Genomic DNA, 14,041 nt, shown 5'->3' with positions numbered 1-14,041 from the left:
ATCGTATCTATCTTTGTTTACTATGGTTCTTGTTTGGGAAAACAACAATAAGAACAGAGATACTTACACATCGGACTCCTTTCAAAGCCAGAAAGACCCCTAAGCTAAGAAATAATGAGTCAATCCATACTCCCTAGACGCAATGATCCCGGGACCCGCCGTATGCGGCAGTATATTCACGCGAGGTCAAATTAGGATCACCAGGTCATTCTTAAACGCGCAATTAAGGCTGATTCGAGAATCAATTTTGAATGCCAGAAATCAACTAAAGACGTTTATTTATGTGTAATTTGCGCTGTCAAGACAAAGTTCAGGTTAATAAAATAAGATTGACGACATTTTCCCGGGAGAAAAAAGTGAATTATTTGTTGAAAAAAGCGGAAATAAATTTACACGCAAAACTCGTGACGTCGATTCCATGCATGCAATGCAGCATCATGGAAATTGTCCACAGTACACAAACACGCACCTTTCTATGACGTAGATTATTTTTCCCAGTTAGCCGAAGACGCCGTACAGACATTTTATTTTAGGTAAGAACTCGTGCCCTTTTCCACAAATTCAAATATATTCTTAACAATTGCTTTACTTCTAAAACTCTGCACACCATGCTATGATTATACAGTGCTTTGAACTAATCGACTTCATCGCTTAACAAAGCCGATTTTCAGGATTTATTGGCACATGATGCCATGAATCAGGGAATCTAATGGCCAAAAATTACAATTGTTTTGTGATTTTAGTCATCTCCAAGAAACAACAAGGGCTGCAATGTGTACATCAGAAATGCTCTTATCATGCTCGTGATATTGCTATTGTAGGTAAATGGCCACACCAGAAATGTATATAACTGTCATGTATTAGGCTGAAACTAATAGGGGCCAATTCCTTGTGCTGATATACATACACATGCACATAAGTGAAAGTTTTGCTGTCGCCAGCTGCTATTTTTGAAATGGTGCCACCGATCAACAGTTCTTGTCACTCACCTCAACCTGAGACAATGACATGTGTTTGATGTAGACTGAACATGTTGGAGAAAAAATAAATCTAAAATAATAATAAAATTCCTGCCTAAATACCTTTATACTGGGAACACCGAATTTGTTTTCATTGGCCTCATAATGGTTTGAGATGTTTTTAACATGGTCCACATTAAATGATGAGGAATGAACTGGTATTCTGTACAAACAGGTCCATGCATTTACATTCTATGTTTCTGGTTTGATGTTGACTCATTTACAGCCCTGTCATTGGTGATACCGGGATTTTTATTTCCTATAGCATGTGTGCGGGATGTCTTATGCAAACCAACAATGCTGGCATTGCACTTGGTCAATTCACTCAGATTATATGTCAGATGGCACATTGCCATTGCCATGCGTAAAATTCGTGACTTTTACGGTTTCTATCAGTCTGATGGGATTGATATCCTTCATATGAGGCAGTGATATTCCTATGAAGTACAATTACATTTCATATAGACTCTTTGCACCTACTTTATTTCCTATTCGTTCTGAATTGACAGTTGGATGAACATACAATAACCTAAAAATAAAGGGGTATTTTTGTACGACACCCTGTAACTTTGCATGATATAGGTCTATAATACTGTCTTGTACAATGTTGTAAACAGTTAACTACTGGTTTTGTACAGTTTATTGTTGCTGCACATATACTTGAAAACAACAAGATATAGTATTTTCGGTAATATGACTACTACCAAATTGGTTGTCGGTGGTGATACCTATCCTATTTGGGTCTTCTATCAGGGGGAAATTCTTCGGCCTCGGGGTTCTCCACACATGTCAGGGGGAAATCTCGTCTTGTCTCTCTATCGCGTCCCCTTCAGGTACGGGATCGGGAAAGTCACTTAAGCCTTACAGTCAAATAGACACACACAACGAAATACGTATCAACTCTCGTCTTTAGTCGGTTAGTCGAGCACTCTATAAGACACAGCGCCCTGGGGAAAAGTCCCCAAGACTATCGCAAGGCTGACCCAAGACTAGACTGCGTCTCTCCTGGTGTTCTCGCCAAGACCAACTAAAACTAACTTTATTCACTTTCAAAACCTTAACCAATTACAAAGCAGTATAAAGACTCTAAGGCGTGGCCTTCACACATACAGCCAATCACACTAAGTACTGAACACGTCATATCTTTTGATTAATCGTTCACTATATTACTAACTGCGAATACCAACTGTCAGAAATAGCGGTCCGGATGGCAACGGTTATATTGTAATTAGTTTCAAATCACTGTGTCAAGTTCCGTCCAGGACCTCGCATGAGCCTAAACGATGACAGACATAACACAGCCATTCACTAGTAATCAACTAAATAAGTCGGACAACAGATACACGCAAATCAATTCATGACACTTCCGTCAACACTTTTTCACCATGAGTCGTTTCATGCGCATCATACCAGATTTAATCATAACACTCTGTTATCTCATTATAATGTAAATGTGCATACCGTGTGTCTCCTTTCATTGAGAGAATGCTTGAAAATACGGTAGTGCTTTCAGCATCCTCTCGACAGTTATTTAAAATGTGCCTCAAGACTTATTAATAATGGAAAGTCCTATCATTTCCAAAGCATTATCTATTTCATTATCTTCTTGAACATTCCTCTACGTAATACCTTACCCAAATCATTCATTACCTTTATATAATCCTTACCACTTGTTTTTTTATTTTCTTACTCGAATGTTTTTGGTAAATTTGTTGTTTATTGTTGGTTAAGATAAAAAAAAACTTTATTATTTCCTTCTTCATTACAGACGTGTATTCTATTCACACTATTTTTATATAGTTGTCTCCCAACTAGTCATGCTAATAACAACTGGCCAAATAGACTGGCAAAGTCGGGACTTTTTTGTTTTACATACAATTTTATTAATTATCAATTTAGCTTTTTATAACGTGATCGCGAAATCTAGCGTGACTGCAAAAGAAATCCCGACTGGACGCATTTGCAGGTGACCCCCTGCGGCGGAATCACTCCGGTGATTATGCTAATTAACAGATGTTGACTAGCATTGACAACGAATCAGAGTGCAGCTATTAATAATGTACGCGACCCTTCACTTATGAGGTCCCGGCGATTTTGAAAGACTACTTATATATACATTGGACATTTAAATCGACATGTTTTCTGTAAACATGGATAAAGTATCTATCTCTGCGATCAATCGGTCTTGTTTACATTCACACACCCACTCATGAATAATCAATGACATCATGAATAATTTATAGCAGTCAAATGCCCGCAAATGCGTCTAGTCTGGATTTCTTTAGCTGTCAGGTTAGTTTTCGCGATCACGCTAAAAGGACTAAAAGAACAATTAATTATTTATTTTTGTAAAACAAAAAAGAAGTCCCGACTATGCCAGTATACTGGTCAAATTACAATCGAGTGGTGGGTGGGTCACAGTCAAGTACAAATAAAACAATCACTTCCAACGAACAAATATAATCATTCTTTCCGATCAAGTATTTTACCCCCCCCCCCTCTTGATTTAAATGAAATAACCAAAAGACTTAAGACATCACCTACTTCCTATAACACATAACACAATATTCACATAATTGTTCATACATGTATACATTATCACAGCAAAATCAATTCCATAAATTTACCAATGGCTCCAGCAAAACATTTGCCCATATTAACTATAGCCTCTTTTGTAAGCCATCTAATACTTTTGACTTGTGTTTCAATTACATAACGTTAGTCAAAAAATGCCAGCTTCTATAATTTGAACATTCTAGAAAACACAATCCCATTTTCAATGTCACGTTTATATTGCGCTTGTCCAGCTAACTCTGGGTCAATATGTGTTATTAGCCTGCGCGGACGAAGTCCGTCGAAGGCTGGTGCTTTGACTTCTGTCCGTCCGTCCGTCTTTCACCGCTCTTCGATACGCTCTGTCTAATTTTTTTGATTCGCCAAAATTACAATGTGTTTTTCTTTGATTTTTAACGTTATACTAGCGAAAAGATCGGAAATTACCCGAAAAATATCCGAGTTTTCACGACAACTGTCATAACGTATGAATATCGAATACCGGGATTGCACCTTTCTTTGCGCAACGCTCATATTGCGAAAACATTTTATTTAGTCAATTTGAAAGTTAAGAAACTGTAGACTTTGAATTATCGTTTCTCGTTGTGTCCCAGCTTTGGTGGTCGTGATAAACCTAGTAATAACTTTCTATTATTGTAAGAACAGATTTTGTTTTGTGTAAATTGAAAGTTTTCCTCGCCATTTAGAAGGCTTGCAGTGTTCTCCCCAGGACACAAACGCTTCTCTGAGGACTGTCACGCATGCCAGACACCGCCACGCTCAAAATCATTACTGCCATACCTGATTTCTGCTTCTTTACCATTGTCAGTGGCGGGTTTGGCAGAGGGTTCGTCCGCTCGAAAAATAATTTGGGGGCGCCTCTGATTGTTTATTATTTCTCTTGCGTTCAAATGTAGAAAGCAAATAAACGTGACAACTTACTAGACTAGAATAATCGAGAAAACACAAGTCAAGTTCGGCAAAAAGAAACTATAATTCACTATTAATGAATTTATCGTCACTTTTAAATTAACTTTGAAGTATATGTTGCGGGCGCTACCCTTAATTCTTTACTCAGAATGATAATAGCTGTAATTTCGTAGTCTTCACGAACTTTATTTTTGCTGTCTATACCATCCAGGTAAACTACAGTACAAAAGTACATATAAAACTTGAGCAACGTCGTAATGAACATGCACATTTTGAATCATCAAATACAAATCCATAAAATACAAAGAATCAAACACAATTGTAATGTCGGCACCAATAGATATTAATCATTTCTATCGCTACTAGAAAATACATTTAAATTAAGTATTCACCTAGATTTCGGGGCAAACTGATGGAGCCCGGTCTTTAAATGGCTGCCATATTTACGTTGACGGCATTTCTACTCCAGTGCATAACAAACAAACAATTGCAATAGAGGGCGCTGTAGAGGAATTCCTAGATTTACCGTACGACGGTAGCAACACTCCTCTCTGCAAATGGGTAATTTATCGTACATTTGCACTCATGCCAAACTTTCTAATATCTATATCAAACTATGTCTATAATAATAATTGCTCTTGAAATTCAAGTAAGAGTTCACAAAATAACATCAACAATAAAGGTAACAATTTAACTGTACTCAATGTTATTCATAGTCCCAATTAGTCTTCATCAACAGCAAGGAGCAGTACAAGCTTGTGGATTGGTCTGTCCACTATGGAACTGGCAGTAGTAAGCTGTACTTTGCGTACCAAACCATCTTTCCCAGGATACACTGCTGTCACTCTGCCAAGACGCCAGAAGTTACGTGGTACATTATCTTCCTTGATAATGACTATGTCACCCAATTTCAGATTGTACTGTGATGTGGTCCACTTTGGCCTTTGCTGTAGCGTATGCAGAAATTCTTTTCTCCATCGGTTCCAAAATTCATTGGTTAAGTGCTGTACTCTTCTCCATCTACGTGTTGAGTACATATCAGCCTTCTGGAAGTTGCCTGGTGGGGGAAGAAGTATTCTGGTCTTCATCGTTAACAAATGGTTTGGTGTCAGAGGTTCTGGAGAATCGGATTCACTCAGCTGATTGAGAGTAATTGGTCTTGAATTTACGATGTTCTGCACTTCGGCCATAAATGTGCGAAAGGACTCATCATCCAGCTGTGGACCTGCCTGATAGATGAGGGGTTCCAGAACACTTCGAACAGTCCTTATTTGTCTCTCCCAAATTCCTCCCATGTGACTACTGCTGGGAACATTGAATTTAAACTCAATCCAATCACACCTCTGACCTATCAAGAAATCAGCCATTTTCTTCTGATCAATCTCTTTCAGGCCCTTAATCATTTCATTGTGTGTTCCAACGATGTTAGTGCCACAATCTGCTCTCAGCTGCCTAATAGGTCCACGGATGCTAACAAATCTTCTCACCGCATTGATGAAAGAATTGGTATCTAGAGAGTTGACAGTCTCCAGATGAATTGCCTTGGATGCCATGCACACAAAAACTACACCATATCTCTTCAACTGGCTCCTCCTCTCCTTGATTAAGAATGGTCCAAAAAGATCTACACCTGAATATGTGAATGGTGGGGCTTCCTTTATGCGGTCACTTGGAAGGTCTCCCATTTTCTGAGTTTGGGGTGCTCTTCTGAACTTCCTACATGTGACACACTGATTGATCAATTTAGACACTGTATATGAGCCACTGATGATCCAATATCCATGCTGTCGGATGTAGTTGTGAGTACAGCCTCTTCCCATATGATTGATTTGTTCATGGAAGTGTCGCACTATTAGTGTTGTTATGTGAATATTCTTGGGTAAGATGACTGGATGTTTAATTTCAAAAAGCTGGCAGGATTTCTGTATTCTACCTCCAACTCTCAGCAAACCCTGGTCATCTATGAATGGATTCAGTTTATATATAGTGCTGGATTTTCTGAACTGTATATTTCGTGCCTTTAGTTGGTTTCTAGATTGTGGGTTACCCACTAGCTTCATTTCCTTCAGTATCTGTATTTCTTTCTGAAAGGCTCTACTTTGGACCTCTCGTATTATGGCTTTTTCACCTTCTGCGAGATCCTGTACAGTTAAGGGTGTATTAGTTTCTGACATGACATCTGTGAGATCTAACTTTCTATTTATGGTTTTGGTGGCTCTCAACATTTTTGCCTTAAGACGTAGACAATTAGCGGCTGCTCGTTTAGATGCGTTCCATGATGAGTACTGATCAAAGCGGTTGATCAATTGACCATCTGAACAAGCTGTGAGTGAATTAGTCTTCAATACCGTGGAAGTTCTCTTCATTTCTCTCCTCATCTCTTCTTCTGTGTCACTGGTACACTCATATCGAAATTCTGTTGCAGATAGGGACTTATCATTCCATAGAAAATCTGGTCCAGTTAACCAGTTAGAATCTTCGATAAGTTGCCTGGCAGTTATCCCTCTGCTAGCGTCATCACTTGGGTTTGAGGCAGTGTTAACATACTTCCATGCATCTGGAGAAGTCAACTCTCGTATCTGCTGGACCCTGTTGGCGACATAGGTGTGAAAACGTTTGGATTCATTATTTATGTATCCAAGAACAACTTTACTATCTACCCAAAAATACTCTTTCACATCTTTAAACTGTAGTGCTGTGGTGATGTAGTGACTCATTCTTGCAGATAAAACTGCTGCTGTCAGCTCAAGGCGAGGGATGGTGATTTGTTTGTTGAGTGGTGTGACTCTGGCCTTTCCTATGACGAAAGAACAGTATACTTCGTCATCCTGGTTGATTTGTCTCAAATATGTGCTCTGTCCATAACCTGTTTCACTGGCATCAGAGAAGTAATGAAGCTCTATTCTCTTGACTTCACCAAAGTTGTTAGGTTTATAGCAACGGTTTACCTTCAAACTCTGTAACTCAAGAATGTCAGTTCTCCACTGTATCCATTTCATTCTGAGGTCTTCAGTGATGGGATCATCCCAATCAACATTATTTCTACATAATTCTTGCAAGATGATCTTTCCAGTTAGGATTACTGGGGCTGCAAAACCTAAAGGATCATACACTGAGCAGATGGTAGCAAGAATACCTCTGCGAGTAAGTGGTAAGTCGCGCAATAATATTCTAAATTGGAAAAAGTCACCCTCCACGACCCATGTCACTCCTAATGCTCTTTCTACAGGTAAGAGGTCTGTTTGAAGGTTTACTTCCATCAAACTTGACGCACGAGCTTCAGGAGGTATTGCATCCAACACTTCTCTCTTGTTTGAGATCCACTTGTGCAGTTTCAACCCAGCTTTAGCACAAATATCAATACTATTGTTAACAAGGGTGATGGCTTTGCTTACATCTGAAACTGACTTTAACCCATCGTCTACATAAAAGTCATCTCTGATAAAACTAGCTGCTTCTTCACCAAATTCCTCCTCTCCATCATCTGCTGCTCTCTTCAGACCAAAGTTGGCACATCCTGGTGAACTGGCTGCACCAAATAAGTGTACAGTCATTCTGTACTCAGACAATTCCTTGTCCAAGTCACCATCTTTCCACCATAAGAAGCGTAACAGATCCCTATCATTTGGAGTGACATGAAACTGGTGGAACATACCCTGGATGTCCGCCATCACTGCCACCTCTTCTTTTCTGAAGCGACTTAAGACCCCAACTAGACCATTGGTAAGATCAGGTCCTTGGAGGAGACAGTCATTAAGAGATATGCCCTCATATCTTGCAGAGCAATCAAAAACCACACGGATCTTATCAGGTTTTTTGGGGTGATACACACCTGTATGTGGTACATAATTCACCCTGCCATCTACATTCTGTTGATCTTCAGGAACTTCTTCAGCACAGTTGGTTAGGATATCTTCCATAAATGTGAAGTAATCTTTCTTGTATTTCTGATTTCTTTGCAATCGTCTTTTGAGTTGTAATGTTCTTTTTACAGCTAATGGTTTGTTGTTTGGAAGTCGAAGATTATTGTACTTCAGTGGAAGGGGCATCTCATAGTGACCATCCTCTCTCTTGATGATATTGTCAGAGAGGCACCTGATGAACTTATGATCATTAACTGACAGAGAATCTTGTTTGTGTTTATGTTCAATAAAGTCCCGTTCAAACATCTGTTGAATCTGTTGTGTACTCACTATTTCCTTTGAGGTTGACTGAACTACCAATCTGTTAACTAATTTCGGCTTATTTGCAGGCATGGCTGTAAGCTGATTCGCTGCATTTGTTTCTGTGGTCACAATGCGGTTTGACACAACATTGTTTTCTGAATTTGAACAAATTGTTCCAACTATTCCCCATCCTAGTAGAGACCTTTGGCCATATGGATGATCTTCATCGCCAGCTATGATATCTCTAGGTCTTACAGCCGATGGAACATTGTTACCTATTAATATTCCAACCTTAACTTGAGGCATGATTGGAGGTATCTTATCAGCAATTCTTTGTAGATGGTTCCACTTCATTGCCACCTCTGAACTTGGGATTTGGTGTCTCTCTGCTGGAACATGGTCTCTGGTGTAGGATGTTGGCACTGGTATTACAACTTTTCTGTCGTAACTAAGAATCTCTAAATCCCTTATCCTCTTAGCTGAAACAACTGCACCATTCATTTGCATTGTTGACAGTGTCAGTTCAGTATCATGCCCTATGATTCTAAGTTGTTTCTGAAGTTCTTTTGAGATGAAACAGGTATTGCTCTGTGGATCTAGAACACAATATTGTAAGATTTCTCTGTTGGGATTAACTTTGCTTCGTACCCATACAGGTACAATCATGGAGTTGTCAGTTGTCTGTCCTTCTCTGTTACATACAGAAATGCAATGACTTACACTGGTAGTACGGTTTTCATCATAGTGGAGAGCTGTCAAATGTTTTTTTGAACATTTCTTACAATCAACTCTGGATGTACATGCTCTCCCATTGTGTTCTTTAGTCATCCCACAAGCATAGCACAGACCTTCTGTCTTGAAGAATTGCTTCCGTTCTCTTCTGTGAAGATTCATCAGTTTGTCACAGTCATCAATATGGTGCTGTTCTTTGCAAAAAGGGCACTTCAGATCTTCATTACCACTGATTACATTTGTGGTAAATGTTCTAGCTTTCACTTGGTTCCCTCCCCTGCTGGTGTTTTTGCTTTCTCTATTGAAAACAGAAGATTCCTTCCAGTCTTTCACTTCAGGTTCAAAAGCAGGTATGTTTGCTTCTTTTGCCTTTTCTTTCACAAATAATGCAAACCGCTCAAAGGTTGGAAAACATCCACTGCTAACACTGGCATGTGTAATACGTCTCCATTGGTTTTCTATATAAGTTGGAATTTTAGCTACCAGCTTTGCATTTTCTTGTGGGTAATCCAAGACACCAAGATCATGTATTGTTCGCTTTGCTGCAACAACTTCATTTAACATATCAGAAAATCTTCGGAGTCCAATGGAGTCACGTGGTTGGATCCTTGGTGATGATGCAAGCTTATCTATGAATGCCTTGGCAATCACTGTATTGTTACCATACCTGTCCTTCAACTCAGCTTTGGCTTGTACAAATGCCTCTTCAGTTTGGAGCAAGAGGTAGCTATTAACCATTGCTTTGGGCTCACCAGACAGATGTTGGCTCAACAAATTTAATCTTTCAACCACTGAGGGGGCCTTTGACTCAATCAGAGACTTGAAAGAGGACTCCCATGATGGAAACTGGAGTGGGTTTCCACTGAAAATTTCTAATTTGACTTGAGGAAGCCTAAATGAGTCCACCAACTGTTTCATAGCATCAGTGACTTCATTCGCAAGTGGGTTTGGAACACTGCTCACCTTGGCCCTGGCATCCTTGTTTTCTACTTTCTTGTTTACCTTTGCTTCCATTTTTGGTGACAAAATTAATGCACAGTTCTGATCGTGTACTGAAGGAACATGGCTGTAATCAACACTGCTGGCTGTACAACTAGTAGTTTGCATAGCCCTTTGTGCTTCTGTATTATTTGATTGTGAGTGTTGTTCATCCATCTCTGGTTGTGAATTTAAAAATCTGTACATATCTTCATCCTTATTGGCTGGCAGTATGCCACTCAAATTCTGACTTCCTTCATCAGATCTGTCTACTTCATATATCACTTCTTGCTGTGCCTGATTTTCAGCAAGTTTCTTATGTAACTTTAATTCTTCAATCCTCCTTCTATGTTCTAGCTCCTCTCTTTCTAGCTGTTTTTCCTTTTGTGCAAACGCTAGCTGTACTCTCAATGCAGCTTCCTGTTTCTTAAGTTCCAGTTTCATTGACCTGACACTGGAAGTTGTACGGTTGCTATGGCTACTAATTTTAGTTTTCTGTGAACTTGATTTGAGTGATTCAGGGTTTAGCATTTCCATATCAATACGATGTTGAATTTCTACTTTGATGTCATCCTCAAATTTATGCCATTCCAAAATATCTTGTTGTTTCTGTTTTGTGAATGCAGCAATTTCTTCCTGCTTTTCCAACAATTCAGCAAGTTCATCATAAAGTTCACTTATGTCTTGCCATGCTATCTGTGCAACTAACAGCTTTTGTTTAAGTGCTCGGGTATCTTCAAATCCTTTTTGCATAATGGCATTTCTTTTGGCTTTACTAAGTTCAGATTTCTTTGCTTTCAAATCTCTTCTAAGAATGTTGAATCTGAGCTCCTTACCTTTCAGTGTTAAAGTCCGCGTTCGCGTCCCATTGACACTTGCTGCTTGATCTCTGTCTTCATCGACTGGAGATTGACCTTCAAGCTGAACTTCTGTGTCCTCGGACATTTCTAGTTTACTGTTGCGGGCGCTACCCTTAATTCTTTACTCAGAATGATAATAGCTGTAATTTCGTAGTCTTCACGAACTTTATTTTTGCTGTCTATACCATCCAGGTAAACTACAGTACAAAAGTACATATAAAACTTGAGCAACGTCGTAATGAACATGCACATTTTGAATCATCAAATACAAATCCATAAAATACAAAGAATCAAACACAATTGTAATGTCGGCACCAATAGATATTAATCATTTCTATCGCTACTAGAAAATACATTTAAATTAAGTATTCACCTAGATTTCGGGGCAAACTGATGGAGCCCGGTCTTTAAATGGCTGCCATATTTACGTTGACGGCATTTCTACTCCAGTGCATAACAAACAAACAATTGCAATAGAGGGCGCTGTAGAGGAATTCCTAGATTTACCGTACGACGGTAGCAACAGTATAAGTGATACCCGAGAGTGCCAGAGATATGACTACATCCATGACCGACCTCCATGTTGACCGTGGTTACCGCTTATCGGTAAATCAAACCTCTGTTACCAGAAACATATTTTCCTAATCAGCTATTTATTTCCTTACTGATTAAGTCAAGGTACCATTTTAATGTTTAGCTAGCACAATTAACCATTTTGAGCAGAAACATAAATAACAGACTCCGACTGAGATGGATAGTTCCTAACGGCGGCCATGTTGTTTTAATGTTGTCAATGCTGTATGCAAACTCCTAGCACATGCACAAAATATCAGGGTGAGGGGAGGGGGGGGGGTTCATGTAATCCTCAATTTTAATGATGATGATTTCATAGCTATAATATTGTTTTCAAAACTTCAAATATGAATTGTAAACAATTAACAATATTAACTAATATATATATCATTTTAATTACTAACTGTGTTTCATTGTATAAATAAATCTTGTTTATTTAAACAATATAACCTCATGACATGGTTGGACATGGGTAAGTGTTCACAAATCTTTTGTTGAGCATACATTCGCTGGGCTGGCGTGCCTTGTTATCTTGTGTATACATCTTGTAGCGTCGCTTGTGTGTGGGCTTCGAATACAAACACAACGTTCAGCACCATCAATGCGGTTTAACTGACAAACCTCATTGACGGTGCTGAACATCACTTACATAATGCGTAAATTTCTTTTGATCTCACTGTGATTACGCATTGGTTGTGGTCGCCATTTGTTTCAAACATGTAGAATACAAACTAATTGGTGAAAATCGTCATTCATGATGCGTAAAGCAGATGTTTTGGATAACCGTAAGAGGTGGTGGCCATACAGGTTTGTTTCCAATTCGCGCGATTGTATTGCTCCCGCTGGTTATTTTGACTATAAACTTATTTTAATTTTATTTTTTATTACTTTTGTTATTGATGCCCTTTTATTTCATTATTTTACTTTGATTTTGATTTTGTGATTTTTTTAATTCCGCCCTACCTACATCTGACCAGATGCCTATGTAACGAGATTTCAACAAGACCCACTATCGACGATGTTAGTCAACGAATCACAGACCTCCTTCTATAGCGCACATGATGACGTCACCGGGCAGAGTCAGGTGGCAAACACACTCAAATAAAATGGCGGATTATACCGACGTTAGCGACCGTGAATAACACGGCTTTTCGGTAAGTTTATCATTGTCAAACGAAAGTCGTTTTTATGTTAATATTTTGGCTCGAATGGTTCGACTTTAGATCGTTATTTCGCATAGTTATTCTGGGAGTGACGATTTTGTTTCCACCGGTTCGACCGAACACCAGTGTCTTTTTCCAGTCGCCTGCCCTGGAGACGGCTGATGTTTTGTTGACGATCGGGCCAAAATCGTCTACGGTATTGAAGCTGTAAATATTCATCAAATTGCATCAACATTTTGTACATTATACAATAACTCTTTATTAAAGTAATTGAGCTGATTTGGACTGGAATACAATATTTTTTATTGGAACACATCGCAATTGATCAGGAAATATTTGTTTGCTCCAATTTTCTGTGTCGATGCCGTGGGCCGGTGACCGTTATACAATTTAAAATCAGTTTGCATTGTTTACTATAGCTGTTTACAGTGTTCTAATCATTACGATTTACTTATTTCTTATTCTTATTCTTATATTTCTTATTCTTATTTCCATTCTAGATAATTATGCTCAGTGATGTAAAATTGAAGCGATGACTGAATGAACGAACCTTGGCTGGCGAAGATGTATCTGGAAATATTCAATGTAATGACAAAAATTGTAAAATGCAGTGGAATTTCTTTTGTAAATAAAAATATACTAGCAATTTTCTATTAATGCTTTATTCAAGTGGGCAAAATATAATGTACAGAAAGATTGCCCGTATACACTGAAAAGTAAGCAACCGACAGCCTGTATAAAAGGGGGGCTGTGATTGGCTGTTACTTACGCGAGATTTGAACGGGACTTACATAGGCGTCGGATCAGATGTAGGTAGGGCGGAATTAAAAAAAAATCAAAATCAAAGTTAAATAATAAAATAAAAGGGCATTAATAAAAAAATATAATAAAAAATAAAATTAAAATAAGTTTATAGCCAAAATAATTGAAGCCCGTACACTACATCAGATTTTAATCAGATTGGTAGAAACTCATCACCATCAAATAGTAAATTATTATTTTTTAAATTTAAATGGTCATTGTCACAGTGTAAGGCCTGCTTATATCAATTGAGAGGACTACCCACA

At 38.6% G+C, this 14,041-nt stretch overlaps 3 protein-coding genes and 1 long non-coding RNA gene across 4 annotated transcripts in view; 1 reads left to right on the top strand and 3 right to left on the bottom strand.

Annotated features, from left to right (window-relative positions):
- The window catches only part of LOC146750808 (uncharacterized), a 30,260-nt gene extending 30,113 nt beyond the window's left edge, over nucleotides 1-147 (bottom strand). The window contains exon 1 of the mRNA XM_085507449.1: nucleotides 68-147. The gene's annotated coding sequence lies outside the window, so the exon portion shown is untranslated. The remainder of the gene's footprint in view (nucleotides 1-67) is intronic.
- A 311-nt stretch (nucleotides 148-458) lies between these two features.
- LOC144351670 (uncharacterized) lies at nucleotides 459-13,620 on the top strand. The gene is made up of 3 exons (XR_014931448.1): nucleotides 459-533; nucleotides 12,789-12,965; nucleotides 13,475-13,620. It is a non-coding gene; the product is annotated as an uncharacterized LOC144351670 (long non-coding RNA).
- On the bottom strand, nucleotides 4,668-6,679 carry LOC146750807 (uncharacterized). The gene is made up of 2 exons (XM_085507447.1): nucleotides 4,895-6,679; nucleotides 4,668-4,718 (listed from the first exon to the last, which is right to left on the bottom strand). Exon 1 carries the CDS (start codon nucleotides 6,674-6,676, stop codon nucleotides 5,225-5,227), a length of 1,452 nt encoding a protein of 483 aa, XP_085363573.1. The 5' UTR covers nucleotides 6,677-6,679; the 3' UTR covers nucleotides 4,668-4,718; nucleotides 4,895-5,224.
- LOC146750806 (uncharacterized) lies at nucleotides 6,805-11,736 on the bottom strand. Its single transcript, XM_085502804.1, has 3 exons — nucleotides 11,612-11,736; nucleotides 6,851-11,435; nucleotides 6,805-6,825 (listed from the first exon to the last, which is right to left on the bottom strand). Exons 2-3 carry the CDS (start codon nucleotides 11,321-11,323, stop codon nucleotides 6,805-6,807), a joined length of 4,494 nt encoding a protein of 1,497 aa, XP_085358930.1. The 5' UTR covers nucleotides 11,324-11,435; nucleotides 11,612-11,736.
- Nucleotides 13,621-14,041: the final 421 nt, after the last annotated feature.

Source organism: Saccoglossus kowalevskii, chromosome 1 (genome assembly GCF_978046115.1).
Source record: "Saccoglossus kowalevskii chromosome 1, keSacKowa6.1, whole genome shotgun sequence".
NCBI classification, from domain to species: Eukaryota; Metazoa; Hemichordata; class Enteropneusta; family Harrimaniidae; genus Saccoglossus; species Saccoglossus kowalevskii.
This window is presented reverse-complemented; position numbering and strand designations above follow the sequence as displayed.

Bases quoted from the DNA above. Each gene is read 5' to 3' on its own strand.
- LOC146750807 (XM_085507447.1), bottom strand. From the start codon at position 6,676: ATGTCAGAAACTAATACACCCTTAACTGTACAGGATCTCGCAGAAGGT.
- LOC146750806 (XM_085502804.1), bottom strand. From the start codon at position 11,323: ATGTCCGAGGACACAGAAGTTCAGCTTGAAGGTCAATCTCCAGTCGAT. The intron at 6,826-6,850 runs GTATTGAAGACT...ATTCACTCACAG, and splicing joins AAATGAAGAGAACTTCCACG to CTTGTTCAGATGGTCAATTG.